The sequence below is a fragment of the Anomalospiza imberbis genome, chromosome 4, assembly GCF_031753505.1.
Source record: "Anomalospiza imberbis isolate Cuckoo-Finch-1a 21T00152 chromosome 4, ASM3175350v1, whole genome shotgun sequence".
NCBI lineage: Eukaryota > Metazoa > Chordata > Aves > Passeriformes > Viduidae > Anomalospiza > Anomalospiza imberbis.
This window is the reverse complement of record NC_089684.1, coordinates 52,170,991-52,190,300: the sequence shown is the minus strand read 5'-3', so window position 1 is coordinate 52,190,300 and position 19,310 is coordinate 52,170,991. Positions and strand designations below refer to the sequence as shown.

General features: G+C 37.9%; 1 protein-coding gene across 5 annotated transcripts in view; it reads right to left on the bottom strand.

Moving 5' to 3' along the window:
- Nucleotides 1-6,056: 6,056 nt before the first annotated feature.
- Nucleotides 6,057-19,310, bottom strand: part of RGS12 (regulator of G protein signaling 12) — an 84,763-nt gene continuing 71,509 nt past the window's right edge. For 2 of the 5 annotated variants that reach the window (XM_068188564.1, XM_068188562.1), the window contains one exon: nucleotides 16,032-18,962. In XM_068188564.1, the coding sequence (XP_068044665.1) occupies nucleotides 18,900-18,962 (63 nt within the window). In that variant the 3' untranslated portion in view covers nucleotides 16,032-18,899. Of the gene's footprint in view, nucleotides 6,711-16,031; nucleotides 18,963-19,310 lie in introns of those variants that run through there. The other 3 variants (XM_068188566.1, XM_068188567.1, XM_068188568.1) reach the window with 2 other exon arrangements.

Genomic DNA, 19,310 nt, shown 5'->3' with positions numbered 1-19,310 from the left:
TCACAATCTCACCAGGGAATGAAATTGCAGCATGTGTTGCTCTGGATTTTCTAACACACAAACTTAATCAACACTCAAATGAGCAAGGTGAAGATCAGAGATATGCTCCCACCACCACAATTATCTCCTGCTTGCAAACAAGTTTCAGCTAACTGCTCTGCATACAGAGGGCTGATCTCAGCCAGGCATTGCTTCATCCTGGCCACTGCACTAACTCTGGACATTTTTTAAACGTGGAAGAGGTTGAGGTTATGTAGCTGTTGGTGGTGAGGGAGTTCATGCTCCTGGTATACTGGTAAGTAATGGCAAATAGCTACTGAAAAGGATGCATGTGCAAATCTATAAATGAGGGAGAATAGTAATTAAAGTAATAGTAATTACATTTCTCCTCATTACATGGTTTCATCTTTCCAGAAAAGACTCAAGTCATTAAGACCCCAGTTACCTCTTTCAGGAATGGGGAGAAGCATTTCATTTTTGTGCCCTGGCCTAAGAATGTGCCACTCCAAGAGGGATTAGCTTTATTCAGATGAACTTCTAGCTGATCTTTCATTTGTTTATCAGCCTTCTCTGGGACTGAGCTGTGAATCTGCAGAATAACTGAGTTCTAGACTATTTTGGGATTGTAAGCAAATCTTTGCAAGCAAAGAATGCAAATGAGGAACAGGTTGGTGCTCCCTGGCAAGACAGACACAAGGTATTTAAGAATATGCTTCCCAAACTTGGACTCCAGGACCTTCTCCAGGGAGGTGGGTGAATGCCCTTACAGCACCCACCTTGACACTTGCTACAGGCTGTGGGCACCTATGGAAATGCTCTGATGGCTTTGAAGCTCTGTGGACCTGCAGCAGTAGGAATTCACATTTACCACTGGAAACTGGGATGAGATTATCACAGACAGCAATACAGTGTTAGCATGGACCTGGAAGACAGGTTTCATCCCACTCCCATCACTTCCTTTCCTTTCCTTCTCTCTCTCTACCTCTCTCTCTCTCTCTGGTAGATAGAGCATCTGTATATTTTAGCAGCAAGGGCAGAGCAGTTCTGATGCACTGGTCCCCTCAGACCACCACACAAAGCCAGACAACACACCAAGACTATGCAGACAAGAAGCAAGAGGAGGATTACACTGTTCCTGCAAAACATTTGGCTATTCAGGCTTGCAATCCCATTGTGTTGCTAGAATAGAGCAAAAGGAAATAATTTAAGGCTAAAAACATACCCTACTATTATTAAATTCCAGAGGATGAGCTATTTTTAAGGTATATAAATATTTGGCAAGAATTCTTAATGATCCTCTTTTAAAGGAAATTTTTTATGCAGTCTAGGGTTAAGAAGATATCTTTGCAGAATCTAATAAAATGCATGAGAGTTTTATGTTGTCTCGTACTTCCATTTAAACTGCAATGTCTAAATGGCAGCATGTCCCAGAATAACTGAAAAAATATTTTTCACATCTTTTCCCTACATTGAAATTAAATATCAATTAAACATTATCAGCTCTAGTGGTATAAATCATTTACTTACTACATACACAATTAACATTTTAATGAGTTTGACACACTTGAGATTCTATAAACATTATTGTGCAGTATAGGACTTCTTAATACTTTGGGGAGATAAGGGATGAGGAAGAAAACCAATGTGCATTTTCATATTAGAAACTGAACATATAGATATTTAAAGACAAAACTACAAATAAAACAAGGATACAAATAAAATTCTGTACAGCAGCATTTTAGACTGTACAACAGATTTATCAATTGGGACCAAAAATAGAAACAATTTTCTTATCTTTCACACAAACAGTTCAGAAAGTTGGTTCATGTGCAGCATCTTGGATTTGCTAATATTTTGAGTAATGCAGGCAAGATTTGCAGATGTGATCATCCAGAACTTCTCAACAATTTTTTTTTTTCTGAAAAAAATCAAGAGTAACCTGACTAAAAGTGACAGTTGGTGTACAGAAAGGAAGTATTTTGGTAAGATCAATGAAATATTTTCCCATATTTTAACTGGCATTGGATTAGGGGTCACAAATCTCACAGTTCTTCATCACTCCACAATGCTAAATTTGGGATGCTGTTCCAAGAGCACAGAGAGAAGCACTTGGATGTGCCACTTGTTTTGCTGCAGGGTAAACACCCATATCCACAGAGCAGCTCTGTTGTCACACAGGTTTGCTACAATCCCACAAAGCTTGGAAATCTGCCTGTTCATGCAGAAAATAGGGTCATTGCTAAACACAAGTCACCAAGCAGTGGCTGGGAGCTGGGAGGTGCCTCAGACCTATTTTGGCTTCTCACAGCCCTCGATAAGGACCTGCTGCTAACTGAGCCTTTGGAAACTTTTCAAAATCTTTGAGAAATTGTGAAAAGATGCCTCCAGGTGTTTGCATCACACTACCACACACATTCTCCCTGTCCCCCAGCTACCAAGTACCTTAGGAGAGACCATTTTAAATGACAGTATTTGCTGTCGAATCTGTGTTGGAGAGGGATGGAGGGAGCAGCAGCGCCGCTGCTGAGAGACAAGGGTTACTGGCAAGGATTTCAGTTTTGTGGCAAAAATCAAGCTGCTTCCAAAAATAAAAATATGCTCATAAGTCTTGGTTATCTCTGCTACAATGAGACACGGAGGCTGCCAGCTGAGCCATGTCTTCTTGAGGTTTTCTGTTAAGAAATTAAATTCCAGCATCAGAAGAGAAGCAGGAATAATGCAATTCAGGCTACAGCAAAGGCACAAAGAAACCAAAACTTGCAAGCAGAGAAGTAGTGCCAGAAGGACACAGCATCTTTGAAGGACATTAAATAGTCCCCAGAAGACTTCCAGGGGCATGAGAAAGGACAATGCAGCCAGGTATTGGCTCCTTCCCACAGAGCAGTAAAGCTCTTGCAAAGTCTCTTTCCAAAGCCTGTTTATGTCTCTTCATAACCCCTTAGTTCTTTGTCACTCAGCCCTCCAGAGCTAAACTGTGCAGTGATTTATTTTGCATGTGTCTTGTATCACAAACCTGTTGACAAGGCACAAAACTAGAGTAATCCTATGGAGGAAGTCTTGTTGTAAGTTTGCCTAGATGTGTATTTTCTATTCTTCACAAAGCCTTTAAAATTAAACCACAACAAAACTGTGACTTGTGGAACCAATGAGGCTGAAACCACTACAATTGAAAATCAGATACCATGACAACAAGTGAAATATAAGACAACTGCTACATTAAAGATTTGGAATGCTGCAGGATTTTCTGAGTATTGGGATTGGAGTTTTTTTTATATCACTGGTTGTTGTAGTTTCAGGTTTGAGTACTGACACAGGTCAGTAGATCTTCTTCCACCTAAAAGGATGGAAAGACCCTTTTTATTTATCATCATGGGATGAGGAAGACAAAAGAGTAACTCTGCATGAGTGGAGATTCCACATGGAAAAAATGGGAAAACTAGAAGAGAAATAAAGCCAGCTAGAATTCAATTATCTTCAGGAACAAGCTGGTAAGATAAAGGATCATGTTATCAAGCAGGGATTCAATTAGACTGATTTTTAACTGTAAGTACATTTGATTAGTAGTGTAAACCACAGTATGAGGAGGCAACTTCAAATCATATTATAATGCTGAAGTCACACAGTAATAAAAACTAGACCACATCCCTAGTAAAATATTGGAAACCATCAGCCAGAGACAGGCTGCCCACATTCCTTTTTATAAACTCCTGATCCCAGCTGCTTTAGCTTTTATATTCTGCCAGATATTGAAAGAAGAGCTAATATTATTAATGATTTCTAGGTCTAAGGAATAAATTTCTATCAGTTCTAGCTAAGAAGTCATTCTTTTAAACAATCTGCCATTGACTGGCATGACAGTGTAGCATGGGGAGAAGGAGCTTTTCCCATGTCCCATTGTTTACAGGATTTCCAGGCATTATGCCAAGACTTTTCTCTAAGTTAAAGAAAACTCCATTCTTTCACATCCTTCATTTCCCTGCACACAGCTTGACTCCCATGCTGTCAAATTCCCTTGATACAGTCAAATCCATTTTGTTGCACTCAGAATTTATGAACTTCCATTTGCTTGTTTTTCTGAGCACAGCAGCTCAGGGATAGAAAATAGGAGAGGGTGGAGAAACAGCTCTTTGATTTACACCTGGCTTCTCTTAGTTTCATCTAACCCTAATCCTTGCATTAGAAAGGAGTGTGAAAGTCAGTCCCTCTCTCTATGGCACTCAAGGTTTTTCAGCTGTTCTTGCATCTCCCCTCAGCTGTCTCTTTTTCCAGATGAAGAATTCTGTATTGCTCATCCCCAGTCACTTGAGTGCCCTTGCACAATTTAAGATAAGGAACCTTGTTTCATCTAAAATATTGATCAGAGATTAATAAAGACTCTAATGATTGCATTTCAAGTTTTGTAATGATTGAATTTCAAGTTTTTATCTGTCAGATGCTAGGATTTTCTTTTCCAAGACATAAAACCAGTGCAAAGCATATCCTAGGTCAAGAAGCCCTCTCTTAAGTTTGACTGATGTATTTTTAGTTTTGATTAGAACAAAGCTATTAATTTTCCAGAAGATAAGAAAAAATTATGGCCATTTATCCATTTATCTGTGCAAAAAATATCTGCTCAAGGGCAACTATTAGCAAAATACTAGTAAAAAAAAAGAAGAAGAAAAAATAAACTCTTCAAAAATACATAAATATTTAAGTATTTTCACATACTGGGCTATGCTCTGCCTGCTGTGTTTCCCAAATCTCTAGTATAATTACACCACCACGATTTTATCATGGCTCTAAAATTAGTTTAAAGCTTGAAAGTTTAAAAAAAGTACAGCTATTTTCACAGCATATACCTTCATTTGGGCACACACTGAGTTGAGTCTAATGTAAACAAGGATTTTTCCTCAATATCAGAAACAAAATCACTTACCAGTAGAAAAAAAAATAAAGTATCAAAGCTAATGGGTGTTGTATCCTTTAATCTCACTGGAGTATTTGATGTAACACTTAAACATTAAGCTTTAGGAATCTTAATTTATTATTACAAAATCATACATACCTTCTTTCTCACCTTACACATTTGAGTTTAAGAAACTGAGTGACAGCATCCAGTACTCTCAACTATTCAGAAAATTCATGATTCATGATATGCTTTAGGAGCAGAGGAGGAGGAACTAATCAATATTTACCTTGATGCTTTAAATCTACTGCCTGTGTGGATCTTCAGTCCAGGAGATATGCAGCATCACTTTTTAATTCTCACAATAATTTCAAACCAGTGAACCCCCAGCAGTCTCTCTATATCCAGTCAATATGATGAGCAGATTTCCAACACTCTCAATTCTTCATGTACCCTTTTGCATGTCCAGGCTTATAATCTCTCCTGAAGAAATGGTAATGGAGGAAAAGGAGCAGGTGGTAAAACCAACATGTTCAGCAGTTTTAAATATCTTTTCCTTCTCAGAACTCCACCTAAGACTAGAAAATTAACTGAAACTAAAATGAACAACAAGAAGAATGAGAGGCACTGAACCCTTGTCGAAACAGCAATAACCAAATTGCCTTTCCCCAAAGTTAAAAGGCACTGAGGGCAGTGGTGAGGAGGGACCCAGTGACCACCACACCACTGAGTAATTAGATATATATCTCTGGTATGGAAACACCACCAGTGCTGGCTACAAAAGCAGCTACTATTCCCAGCACAGCAAATTCACAGTTTTGGGTTTTTTTTGTTGTTGTTGGGGGGAGTATTTTTGGGGGTTTTGTTGGTTTGTTGTTGTTGTTTTTCTTCTTGCTGTTTGTATAAGAATGATCTTATTGCATATATCCAGGCAATGCATTAGACAAGACTGAATTCCACTTGGACCTCTTCCCAAATGTTATGAGACAGACAGGAAGATATTAAGAAAATATTCCTAATCTTTTTTACAGCAGTAACTGATTTTACTTACACTCGAAAAATCTACTAAAACACAGGGAATCCTGAAGACAAGGGAATACCATTAGAAGATCAAACTGGAATTATCTTAAATAAAACATTTAATGTTTGTGTTGAATAAAGACAAGAAGGGTAGGGGTCAAAATCATAATTTTAATTGCACTGTTCAATGGAATCATCCTAGGGAAAATAATACAGAAATGGAAAAAAAACCAAAACCAAATAGTTCCATACTTTCATTGGAATATTATTTTTTCATTCGAGGGCTTCCAACTCATATCAGAAGTGATGGTCTCTAGCCAGCTCTTTGAAGACAAGTGGATATTGAAAACCACTTACATCTTGCAGAAACATGTCTCTAATACATATCTCCATTGCTGCTGATGCCAAGCAAAATACCAGAAAACTTAATTAGAAGCAGAGATCTAAACAAAAGTAGCTTTATACTGATTCTCAGTGGCCTTATTCTTCTCACTCTTGACAGCTATCAGAGATGGAAGGTCTGACGTCCTGTAAACTCCAGTCCTCATCCTCCCTTGGCAAGATCTCAGTTCAGAGATGTAACCTTCAAAGCTGAGGTTCCCTTCAGAGTCATCACAGGAGCGTGTGCCAGGCTCCTCCAGCTTGACCCCGTCCACGTCGATTATCCTGTTCACAGGGAGCGCCATTCTGGGGTTCCCTCTCACATCAGGAGGATTAAAGCTTCTGCTGGCCTTTGCTTTGAGAGAGGTCTGCTCAAAGCAGTTTCCTGAAGTCCCTTGTGAATCATTTTTCTTTCTGTTTGCACCTAACAGAAGAATTAAAACAAACAAACAAACAAACATAAAACAAGAGAATTGTGTATCTTCTGGTTTTAGCAGTTTTCAGTATTGCAACTGAGGCCTCAAAGGCAGTCAGCTGGGATATTCATCCACCAAAGAGATTTACTGATGTACCATGTAGGTAACTAAACACTGGATCTCAAAGATAAATGTGAAATACTAATTTGTATCTGCATTAATGTAGCAACTTTCAGAGTTTTTAAAAAGACTCCATTAAAAATAACTAATTAGTATAATATTGTACACCTCTAGAACAAAAATTCTCACAGCATCAAAGGTGAAGGAGAATAGACCTTCCACTGGGGCAGAATGGGAGATGTTCCTTCAGTTGAACTGGTCTTCAAGCCCCTGCTGAGATAATATTTTTACTTGGCTAGGGCTTAATTTTCTAGCAGAATAGTAAGGGATTATTTGAAGTGCAGTTCACTGTCCTGAACTGCAACAAAGCAATTATGGGCCACAGCTTACAGGACAAGAATAAAAGAAACAACTTCACAGAATCACAGGACAGTTCAGGTTGGAAGGAACCCAGTGGGGCATCTGGTCCCACCTGCCTGCTGAAGCAGGGTCATCCCAGAGCACATGGCCCAGGATTGTGTCCAGATGGTTCTGGAATATTTCCAGAGAGGGAGACCCCACACCTTCTCTGTGCAGTCTGTTCCAGTGCTCAGATCAGTAAAGAAGTTCTTCCTCATATTCAGGAGGAATTTCCTGTGCATCAGTTTCTGTCCATTTCCTCATGTTCTATAGCTCAGCACCATTGAGCAAAGCCTGACTCCATCCTCTGTCACCCACCCTGTAGATATTTATTGCTGAGGTCTCCCCTCAGCTGCTTCTTCTTGAGGCTGAACAGGGTCAGCTCCCTGATTCGTTCCTCTTAAGAGAGATTCTCCAGACCTTTCACCAACTTAGTAGTTCTTTGCTGGACCTCCTCTAAGAGTTCCTTGTCCTGAGGAGCCCAGAACTGGACACAGCACTCCAGATGTGTCCCACCGGGGCTGAGCAGAGGGGCAGGATCTCCTCCCTTGACCTGCTGGCACTGCTCCTCCTAACACAGCCCAGGACCCCACTGGCCTTCTTAGCCACAAGGACACACTGCTGGCCCACGGACAGCTTGTGTCCACCAGGACCCCCAGGTCCTTCTCTGCAGAGCTGCCTTCCAGCAGGTCAGACCCCAGCCTGGGCTGCTCCATGGGGTTGTCCCTCCCCAGGTGCAGGACCCTGCATTTGCCCTTGCTGAATTTCAGAAGGTTCCTCTCTGCCCACCTCTCCAGCCTACTGAGGTCCTTCTGAAGGGCTGCAAAACCCTCTGAGGTCTGAGGGCTTTAAACACTCAAGAAACACCTGAATTGCATCTAAAATCACAGTTGCCAGGATTCAGGCCTATTCTCTAGACTACACTCACAAAGTCATCACTATCCCAAGACAGCTGCAGTTCAAACCCTTGAGCTCCCAAAAGCCAGTTTTGTGTTAGGTGTGACCCTGCAAAGTACAAGGAGCTTCTCAAAGCAAATTACAGAAGCTGATTTGCCTGTGTCAAAAGCAGCAGAAAGGGAAGGATGAAGGAGTTGATTTCAGGATTCCCATCACAGTTAACAACATGGTTTCTGTAGCTGAGGTTCCCCCTACAATGAAATAAAGAGGGGCAATATTTTCAGAGACAGAGAACTGCTTTTATTAGATCAAACTGAGAGCCAAGAAAAAAAAGAAAAACTTTCAAGGCACAAAAGGAGGCCTGACATTTCATATTTAATTCCCTTTTTCCATATATCTTCTTATCCATCTTCTGAAGGATACCATCTTACCTGACATGTCTTACCCAAAGCATTCTCAAATTTTGTGCCATAATACATGCAAGTGCCTCATCAGCATGTTTAGCCACACAAATCCCGTGAGACTGGTGTGGTTAAATCCCATAGCTGTCTTTCTAATATTTTATTTGTGTTTATTCCATGAAGTGATTGGTACAGTTTTATGCAAGGAAAAGAAATTTCCATGTATAATCACTGCAATCAAGAACTTTTTGATATGGAGAATGGAGGAAATGCAAATGAAAAAGACAAAAAAAGCACTTTCACATAGTTTCAATCAAATCACTCCAGGGTCTTCTTGAGGCTTAAAGCTTTCTATTTAAGAAAAATAAGTTAAAATCCTAAGTAGTGCAATGCTTAGTGTTTTAGCTACAGTGAAGGCCCACATGAATAATGTGAGTATTTCACATCAGTAATGCTTGCTGTTTTTTCAGAGGAATTAGATCAAACTCCAAACAAATCAGCTGAGCAGAGAGAGGCAGAAAGCTCCCAGCCCTGCTAGCCCAGCATGACTTCAGCCTACTAAATTGCAGCTAACATTTAATTTATATTACACTTCGTGTTTAAATCTCCCTACTGAAACTGAACATTGGCTTAATTTTAAATGCTGCTTGCATGACTGCGCTGCAAAATGGTATTCTTCTGTTCCGCAACGTTTATCTTAACGTGAGTGTACTGAATTGTTCTCTTGATCTCTTTAATCTACTATTCCATGCCCTTTGAGGAAGACCTGTGACTCTCCCTTTCAAGTTGCTTTAAAATTGCAACAAATTGCTGAAATGCCTACTAATGACAAATTGCCACAAATACGTGGCATTGACAGAGCATGAGTCATCCAGCTGTCCTAGCACTGAGAATATCTCCTCCTATGAAATATCACGTAAAGGAACATCTTTGATCGGGGTGGAAGGTCTCATATCTGTTGACTTGGACTAGGTTGAAACACTTTCCACAGTCAAAAGAAAAAAGCCTGCATTAACAGGTCACGAGAGATGAAAGAGCTGGAAACTCCTGCCGAGGAACACTATGGAAGGTGCAAGTATTGCTGTATTTATTTGGGTGCTAAGCCCTTCTACAGTTAAATATAAGAAATGCCATTAAATCTTGGAATTATGGTGTCACTGAGTTACTGCACAAAGCAACTGGGTGTGCAAGTTGTCCAGCAGGAACACAGCAAAAATAAGGTCAGTGTTTGCTCTCAGGCTTCACAAGATATAAGCTCATCTGAACAAGAACACATCCGCATTATAGACATATTTTTCTATTAATATCCTTTTTAGGAGCAATCTCTCTGTAGCATCAAATAAATTACTACTAGAGGCAGGGCAGTAATAGAGAACATCATGTCTAAAATACCAGTTCAAAGAATATGGCAATAATAAGGGATAATACTGTGAAGATGATTTCACTTTTCCTGTCAGGGTAGAAAATATCTTAGCTCATCTTCACCAAAGAGGAAGATGATTTCAAGTGTAGCACTATACAAAAAAAATATTTCAATGCAATTTTTTTCCTCATTTTTTTAAGAAAAAGCTTTTATGGAGCAAGGCTATTTATCACAAATGGTAGCCATGATTCGCCAAACCAGCTTCTGTATAAATGTGTCCCACAAAATTTTAAGTAGACTCAAGATTTGCATGTACTTCGTGGAGCTTTATAATGAGGTTTCAATGAAGTTTGTAACATTCTTACACTGGTCTCCTTTTCATGTTTTCTTTTTGAGTAACAAATACCTAAAGACACTTAGCTGTGCAGGACACCATCTAAGGTGCAGAGGGCTTTTACAGGTAAAATTTCTCTTCATATATTCTTGACTGAAGTGACAAATACCTCCATGGAGATCTCTGCAGATGCTTTGCCATGTATGAAGCATGTCAGGAAGGTTATTACATTTTCCCAAATCTAATCTCTCAGATGTCCTACCTAACTGCAGTAAAGAAAGGAAAACACTGCTTATGGCAGCAGTCACACAGGTGAATTTCCAGCCTGGAATACCACATTCAGCCCTACTGGTAATCTCCTCCCTTCCTAAGCATTCCACACAGCTCTCAGGGAATTTTCTTGTGCATCTGACCCCATTAATATGTTCAAGCTGGTTTAAAGATGGGAAGATGCAGGTCATCTTTTGTCCTTAAACCAGAGATGTGCTGTGATACAGACTCACAGCCAAATGACTGCTTAGAAGGTTTAACTGCACCCATCTGCATTTTTCCAAAGGTGACTACAGTCAGGCACTGTTTTGGATGAACTCCTGATTTCTGTTACCAGAATTTCTCTTTTTGTGATATTTGGATTTTGTGTATTATTCTCAAGCACTTTATATTTAGTATTATCATTATGGAGAACTATCTTTATAGAGAAAGACAAAGGGAAATCTTCCTCTGTATTAAATAATCCTCAAACTTTAAGATCTAAGCAAAAGATCACAAGACATTGTCTTCCAGGTAGTTTAGGAATAAGGGAGCATTTGACCAAATTCCACACAGAGACAAGGTCACAAAAAGCCTGGAAATTTCAGGAGGAACATTAACAGCCAATGAGGATGATAGCATCATATAACCCTAAGTCTAATGCAGATGCTTGGGGATTTAAAAGCCTGTTCACACCACCTTCAATTATATTGTTTCTATACCATAATCAATAAATTCAGTTATTTTTGATGTCCTAAATTTCAGTTACGATTTTTAATAAAATCTCTTTCATGCAAATTGAGTGTTTCACTCATCATTCTACCTTTGCTAAAATCCTACTGTTCTTGTCAAAATCATTAACTATTTAGATGGCTCTAAGTTCTACTGAAAGATAACAAGAATATCCTGCTGATTTTCATACCATTGATCCCAGGCATTTGACTTCTAATGTCAGAGAGGATCTGATCTCAGTTAAAGGGAACAAGCTCCAGATTAATTATTTTGTAGTGACTTACAGCAGATAAAAATCTGTTTGAAGTATTTCATAAAACTTAGAATATAACTCTTGTGAAAAGAAGCCTGAAATGTTCAGGGGCTATTCCTGGAACTGGTGATTTACAGACATGTACCATCCTCAAGTGTAATCGGTGTCCAAGCAGCAAGGCTCTGGGCGTCCTGTAACATGGGAGTCTGGGCAGTCACTGTTCCAGTCTTTGACTCCATGGAGCCTGTCCCAAGGTGGTACCACACTGGGACAGAGAGAGAGCATTTCCACACTGCCTGAGAGAGCATTTCCTTACATGAGACTGAAAAAAGGAGCCCTTTGATGGTCACTTCTACAGTGGGTGCTCATTTCAGGGTCCTGGAAACACATCAATATAAGTAACTTCTCCTTAACATGGACATAATCTGGCAGTTTCACTCTCAGAAAGACACTTATCCCTTCCTGTCCTAAACTGTTAGGAAATGCTACTTCTGCATATTAGCCCTCCCACATATGGATTCTTTTAAGTGGTGGATGAATGACTTCCACACTGGCTGACAGATGTACTGTTACTACTGCAAGAATTTTTTTTTTTTAAAGTTTGCAAAGTGATTTATGCTTCTGAAGGGAAAAGGATACTTTACATTGAAGTTTTAGAATACCAGAGGTTAAATTTTCTTTGGCAGTTTGCTTCTTTTTATCTCTTAATTGATACAGCACCAAGGAGAAGCAGATTTAATAAAAGATTCCTACCTACAGTTTATGCTAAATCTTTTCAAAGGAAATTTGACTTTATATGCTGAATTTCACTTGCATGATGAAACAGCAACTGCAGCATATGCTCAGTGCCTTGAAATCTGACTCAGTAAAATGAAGGCATCAAGCCAGGAAATGGGTTATGCTACAAAGCAGCAATATTCTACATTACCAGTCTATTTACTTATTTCCTGGGAATTTTGGGAATACATTTTCAGCATTAAGTTTAGAAATGGGCAGATGGAAATCCTTTAATTGCACTCATCGCCAAAGCATTCACAAGTAGAACAAAGCAAAAAACATTATTCAGAAAGACAAATTTGGAATATCACATGGAAGAGGGAGCTCATCAGTGGCATACAGATGGAAAAGAGGGAACACTGCAACCTCTGTTTGCTCAGGGCAGGGACCCTTCATGTACACAGCTACAACAGCAGCTGAAGGGAACTGCACACAACATCATTTCAAAGCCAGGAGCACTCCACAAATAACTTAAATGAAAAGTTCTGAATTTTGATCCAGGCAGACATGTGTCCAAAAACACTGTCCAATTTGCTCAAACTTTCCATTTCTCCACTGCTAAAACTGAAACAATTATTGATAACCTTCATTTTGGTTTTCCATCAGCAGTAGGTAACAGCAGGTTTAATTATTGCAGAGAGTCTTATGTTGGGAGATAGTGGATTGAATGACTTGAATCAATTTTAATTTGATCTGCCATTCATTAGGTTATTTTTCAATTATGAGAGTCTAAAATGTGGCTTCGCTGGGCTACCGGTTACATTTCACCAATAATTCAGCAAAGTTCATTTCATCATCCAAATGCTGCCATGGGTTTGCATAGATCTGGGTTTAGCCCATGTGCATTTGGTTCAAAGGGCAGCTGTCATTTTTTCTAACATTTCATCCAGGCAGCGATAAAATTCGCAATTCTTTCTAAAATGTTTATCTTGTTGCTTGATCAAAATAAGTTTACATTTCAAATAATCATCCCCCAAGGTATTCCTTGCTTCCCATTTGTCTACTCTAAACTCTCCTTCTCCTCTGTTTGTTGTTGATCACAGTCATGTACTACATGTAATTCTCTCATTTAAATATGCTCTGATTAAAAGAGGATTAACACATCCCAGCCTTAGTATTTCTGGATTCTCATGGGTACTTATTTATATAGATCCAGAATCCAATTATCTTCTAGAAAATTACATATAACCAGTAAAGGATGTAAGGTAGTGCAAGAAAACAGCCTTTGTTAAAAATAATTATTTGCATTACTCTTACATCTTTTATGTCATAATCACCTCCTCTTCTTGAATTTTTATTTGTGTTTTCATTCATGTGGTTATCTTGATTTACACAGGGAACACCACTGGACTGTCTCTAAAATAAGCCACATGAATCAGGAGATTATAAAAAATAGTTATGTGAAATATTGTATCATTTATTAGAAAAAACAAAGGTTTATTTTCAAATTTTGAAGATAGACATGTGATTGCTTTTAATCTCCTTAACTACCACAAACTTTTTTTCCACTTGGAATTCATTACCATTAGAACTGAAAAATTTAGTAGCAAAAAAAGTGAAAGTCACAGAAATACTGATCTCTATTCTAATTATCTGATCTCTATTCTTCAGCTGCAGGGTACTGCATCCTCTCTGTGAATAATAAAAGATCAGTTGGGGATTTTTTTTTAATTTTTTTTGGCTTTGGGAACAATAGCCAGTCCCAGACTACCCTGCATTTTATTTCTGCATACTTTATCTTTCAGAACAAAAACATCCTAGCGCTGGTACTATTTCATTTTTGAAAGATTTCTTTCCAATAAGAAAGGAAGCAAGTTTATTTTGAGGGTGAAATTGTATATCTATTTCAGAAACAAAGTGGTTTATTAAAAAAAAAGCTATATAACTTTAGACTGTCTAAATTAATTCTTTAACTTCCATAGACATTTTACTAAAGCATAATTAGAGAGTTCACTGTGCTTTTATTTTCCCTAGCTGGCTCTCTATCTTCACCAATGACAACATATGCTTACTTAAAAGGTAGTTTTGAATAAACTTTTTAACTGCATTGCCAGATCCAATCTATACATCTTAAAAAAAAGACCTTCATACTTGGTAGACAATTCCACTGACTGTAACTCTAGTGTCATTTTGAGAATAACTCTCATCCTAGCTGAAAAAAAAAACAAAGCCCCAAAAAGAACAGGGAATTTTTTAAGAGAAGGAAGAACAATTTGTTGGACTCAAATCTACAGTCTGTGCACTTCAATCTGGATTGCTGGAAATTGTCCTGCTTCAGGTTGAAATGGTATTCCATGAAAAAGCCCAGCTGCTATCATGACAAAAAGCCTACCTACTTTGCAGCAGAGGCAAAAACCATGATGAGCAACTCAGACCAGTGTAATATTGCTGAATAAATAATCCAGTGCAAGGCCTATGGCTTAATATTCACAGCTCTTGAGGACACTAACGGTTTGGGAGGCTGCCTTTCCCCATGGGTATCACATATGCCCAACCTCTTGGAAAAAAATGGACAACATTCCAGTACCCAGACTATACTAGACAATTTAAAAAAGAAAAATGAAACAAAAGAAAAAAAGCCAAGGAGATTAAATCAGCATTTTAACACTTTCAAAAATGCATCACTTCAAGCCAATCACACCACACAATAATTATTTCTTCCACAGATGGGACCACCATTATATGTAGAGACATGAAAGAATGTCTTCAGATTCCAGAAACCTCTGATTTTTAAAGTGGGAAATTTGCCAGAACTAGCAGGCTTATTCAAAATAAAGACATTTTCTCTTGATGAGTAACGCAACTGGAATCGGTAATGATTCTTGTGTTGCTAACTGATTTGCTATTTACTTCATAGCTAAGTATTAATACAGTATAAAAACATTTCACTTATTTCAGAAAGTTAAGAACTGAGCTTGAAAGTGTGTTCTCAAAAGCTGAGAGTGATGCAAACCTTATTTTGCTGCCTTCCATTGTTCATATTTTGCTTTCTAGATCATGAGGTGAAAAAAACTTCAAGAGTTACCCATTAGAGGGATGGACATTGGCCTGCCTTTGCTACATCAGCAAATTGCCCCCTGCAGAACATGAGGAAGCCCTTCATCCCTCCCAGTCCTTTTCCCAGCATTTATAAGCCCAAAATGTGCAGGGTAAGCACACACGTCATTTGTCTTTAGGCCAATTTGGAACCAAGACTAGAGACCTCTTCAAATTATGGAGTCATTATTTGTCTTTATATCCCAACATTTTAATTGAAGAAACCAATCAGAAAGACAATTTCCATTGATGGGGGTTATGAATGAAGAACCATTAAAGCACTTAAAAAAGCAACCATTATTAATGATTTAGTCCTTTGAGATTTCAGTTCTTGACTGGAGAGAGTTTCCAGAAGTCTTTATTGTAATTATGTACAGCATCAAACAGCTTTTCCATGCAAACTCAAATCATGAAAATAGAGAAGTTTTGATTCAGCCCACATTTTTTCCATAAAATCACCGTTCTTTTATAGAATACAGTTCCCATTAAATAGTAGTGTGTTGTGAGAGGAGGCTAGAATACAGCTAATATACGCAATAAGATTGTAGCAAAAAAGGAAGGTGTTTCATATTTTTTAAAATTTTTGTTATTCCTAAAAAAAAAAAATCTGGTTTATCAGAAAGCCAAAAGAAATTTAGATTTTTAATTTTGCAAAATTATTTTGATTACTTACTCGCATGGGTGACTATGACAGAATAATAAGGCACAATCACCACTGAAATACACTGAAACTAGTTGAAATACATGCTAATTAAAATCCATTTAAAAAAAAACTAAATTAAATATGGAAGATATTAGCTATTTGTTGTGGAAAAGTCTGAATAATTTTAGAAGGGGAACTGCTACAAGACTTTCAACTGCTTTATTTTCTCTCATGGTGGCCCACAAATATGTGAGAACACAGTGACTTTTGGAAAAACTGGATTTTCATTCCCCAGAACACAATGAGACCTAGTAAACAGCACGACACGCCTCTCTGCAGAATTATTCTTTTTTAATTAGGCTTCACAGTGCTGTTATGTAGGACCCATCTCAAAGAGTGAAAAGAGTAGTGTGGTCTCCAGCACCCAATCAACCCCTCATTTCTTACCCAAGTCTACCAAATAAAGAGGTGGTTACTTTGGTTACTCCACATCAAATGAGCTGAGATCTCCAGCTCACTTCTTAAAGACCAGGGAAGAGTTGCTTTAGTTTAAAATAAGAAGGAAAGTAATGAATATAAAGTTTAGCCCAAGAACCCAAAGACAGAAGAAATTCTCCTTTCAGGAGTTCCTGTTAGGACTAATTCCAAAGAAATCTCCTGTCTTATTTGCCTTCTGGAGCACATGCCAATGCTACGGATTTCACATGTGACCCATCAGCATCTCAAGACAGCATTTGGCCTTTGATGTCTAAATTATTAATAAATCTAATGCTTGTCAGCTTTGTCTCATGGTAATTGCTAGTTCATATCTATTTATCTGTTTGCCATAAAAAGGTATTTTCAATCAGAATTCCTAATCCAGGACTGAAAGAATTTTTAAAATAACAAATAAAATGAAAGCTTAAAACCAGTTTGTGTAACTAGAGCTAGAATTTATTACTCCTGAGAGAACAAGGATACAAAATACATGTGAAAACTACACAAAGATTTCTACAAAGTAAAAAGTAGAAAGTGGGAAAAGGGAAAGCTACAGCTCAGTGGTTACACAGAAACTTATGGCATGCATTAAAATATTGTAAATTCATGAAGATTTTTTTAAGTGCAAATGGTTTTTTTAACAGTTCTCACTGAAAAATATGCAAATTGATACCTATGTTGTACACTTGACATATTATCAGAAAGACACCAACACAAATCTATGCATATATACATCAATATGTCTGAAGTACATTTTGTGGTTCTGTTATTCATAGGCACTGGTTACAAGTCCGTCTAATACTCAGTTTCAGAAATTAAGTGGTAGCGCTAATAGAACATTTCTCAGATACTACTAATAAAGGAATTGGCTTTTAAAATGCCAAGAGGATGAAATCATTTGCATTGCCATTTATAAGCATCCAACAACCAAAGACGTATTTACAAATCATCAACCATACAGATAAAGAACAGTATCAAATACTCTGTGTAAAAAGATAAATAATTAAAATGTATATTCCCACATCACAAAGAAATGTGATCATTCAAATATGGCACCATATGTTTGTGAAACATCAAAAATAAATGTAGCACATAGATACCTCTTCTTATATTTTACATTAAAATGCACAGTACAATGACTGTAAATGTCAATGTCACGACACCCATTGTCTTCAAATTCCTGTTTCTGGTAATAGCAATTATTATTAGAGTCCATGTTTATAAAGAAATTCCATACTTCAGCCTTGGGCTAATATTGCTCTGTGATATTGCTAGTCCATGAAACTTACATCCTAAAAAAGTTACATATTTTCTTTAAAATTATCTATTAGAAAGCTACTTGATATGTGAAATTCTGGGAGAAAGTGTGCTAGATGCAATCTATTTCTCTGTGTAGCAAAGTATGGGTTAAAAAAAATAATATTTTTACTTTTGTCACAAATATCAAGTTTATTAGTGAAATATATCCTAAATTGAGGCTTATCCATTTAAAATTTTAATCATAAACAATACTGCAATTTTCAACACATAATTAGGGGCTTTGTTAAAGTACTTAAACTTCCAAACCCTAATCATGTATCTCATTATGAGAAATGGATCAGAAAATCTGGAACACAACAGTGCTGTGGAGTTCAAAATGCTGATACCCTGTTTTGTACTCTGAGGATGAATGAGATAATTACAGCACGTGGATGTATTTCAAAGGTTTGTCTGCATGTGGCCATTTATGGTTACATGCCAAATCCAAACAAAAAGTACATCGCTAAAGGCAACCAGAAGTATTACAGTTAGAACAGACTAAGGCAATTAAAATCTTTTTTCCTTCTTTTTTTGGTTTAAAAAAAAAACTAAGGTGCAGAGAGAATTTTCTTTGCTGTTTCGATGGGTGCCAAATACTGATTAACAGTGCCAAAGAAAAGTAGTTTTACACAAAAGAAAAGACTATTAAAATCTAGAAATACCTGAATTGGATCTTTGATATCCAGATTTTTCCTGATTACCTGCAAAAGGAGTTGGGGGTGGATAGTTGGCTTCCGTGAGTTTACTGATGTCTGACAGTGGCGTTGATGGTGGCGGTGGTAGCAAAGTGCTGTTAGGGCTACTAATATCTCCTTCAGCCACAAGAGTCAAGTCTGCCACATTCTCATCATCTACCATCTGAATGCCTTCAGCCTGCAACTCTCTCGACTGCCTTTTCCACACCGCGGCATTGTTCTCCTGTGCGTGAGGAATTGGAGACAACGGAGGACTAAGAGGAACACTGAAAGTCTTCTGGCTGTGGAGTGCTGCCAAAGCAGACTTATGTTTGTTTTCTGAGTAACCCATTTTCTTTACTGAATTTTCATTAAAGTTTTGCACGGACTCCTGTTTTCCACTGGGTGATGTACATCCATCACTGCCATCACTTTTTGAAACTCTCTTGCTGAGGCCTTTAGGACCTGCGGGTGTAGATGAGGATGGTTCTGGTCCAGTGGGTGGTAAACGAAGAAATTCAGGAAGAACAAGGTCTTCTTTCCTTAGCAGTCCACGTTGGTCATCTGCTCTGTTACTTTGTGCTTTGGATATGAGTTCAAAAAATTCTATTGGGGAAAAACCCAAAATTGACAAGTTTTTGTCAGAAAGTGCAATGCTATTAAAATGTACATTTTCAGCACATTTATTTTCCATGAAGATCTTCAATTCTTTCAATGCTGCCTTGAAATAAGATCCCATGTTAATTAGGAACTTTTTCAATTGCAGCAATGTTCACTAGCATCACTATAATTAAGACCATCAGCATTGCTATTGTAAGAGTTTTGCAGTTTAGAACAGCTGCAATTCACTGAGCCTTGAACACGTCTTCTATTTTACGCAGTTAATAAATCTGTACACACATGCAGGATTTTTTAATTCTTTATACAAAACAAGGCTCTAGTCTTACAGACAAT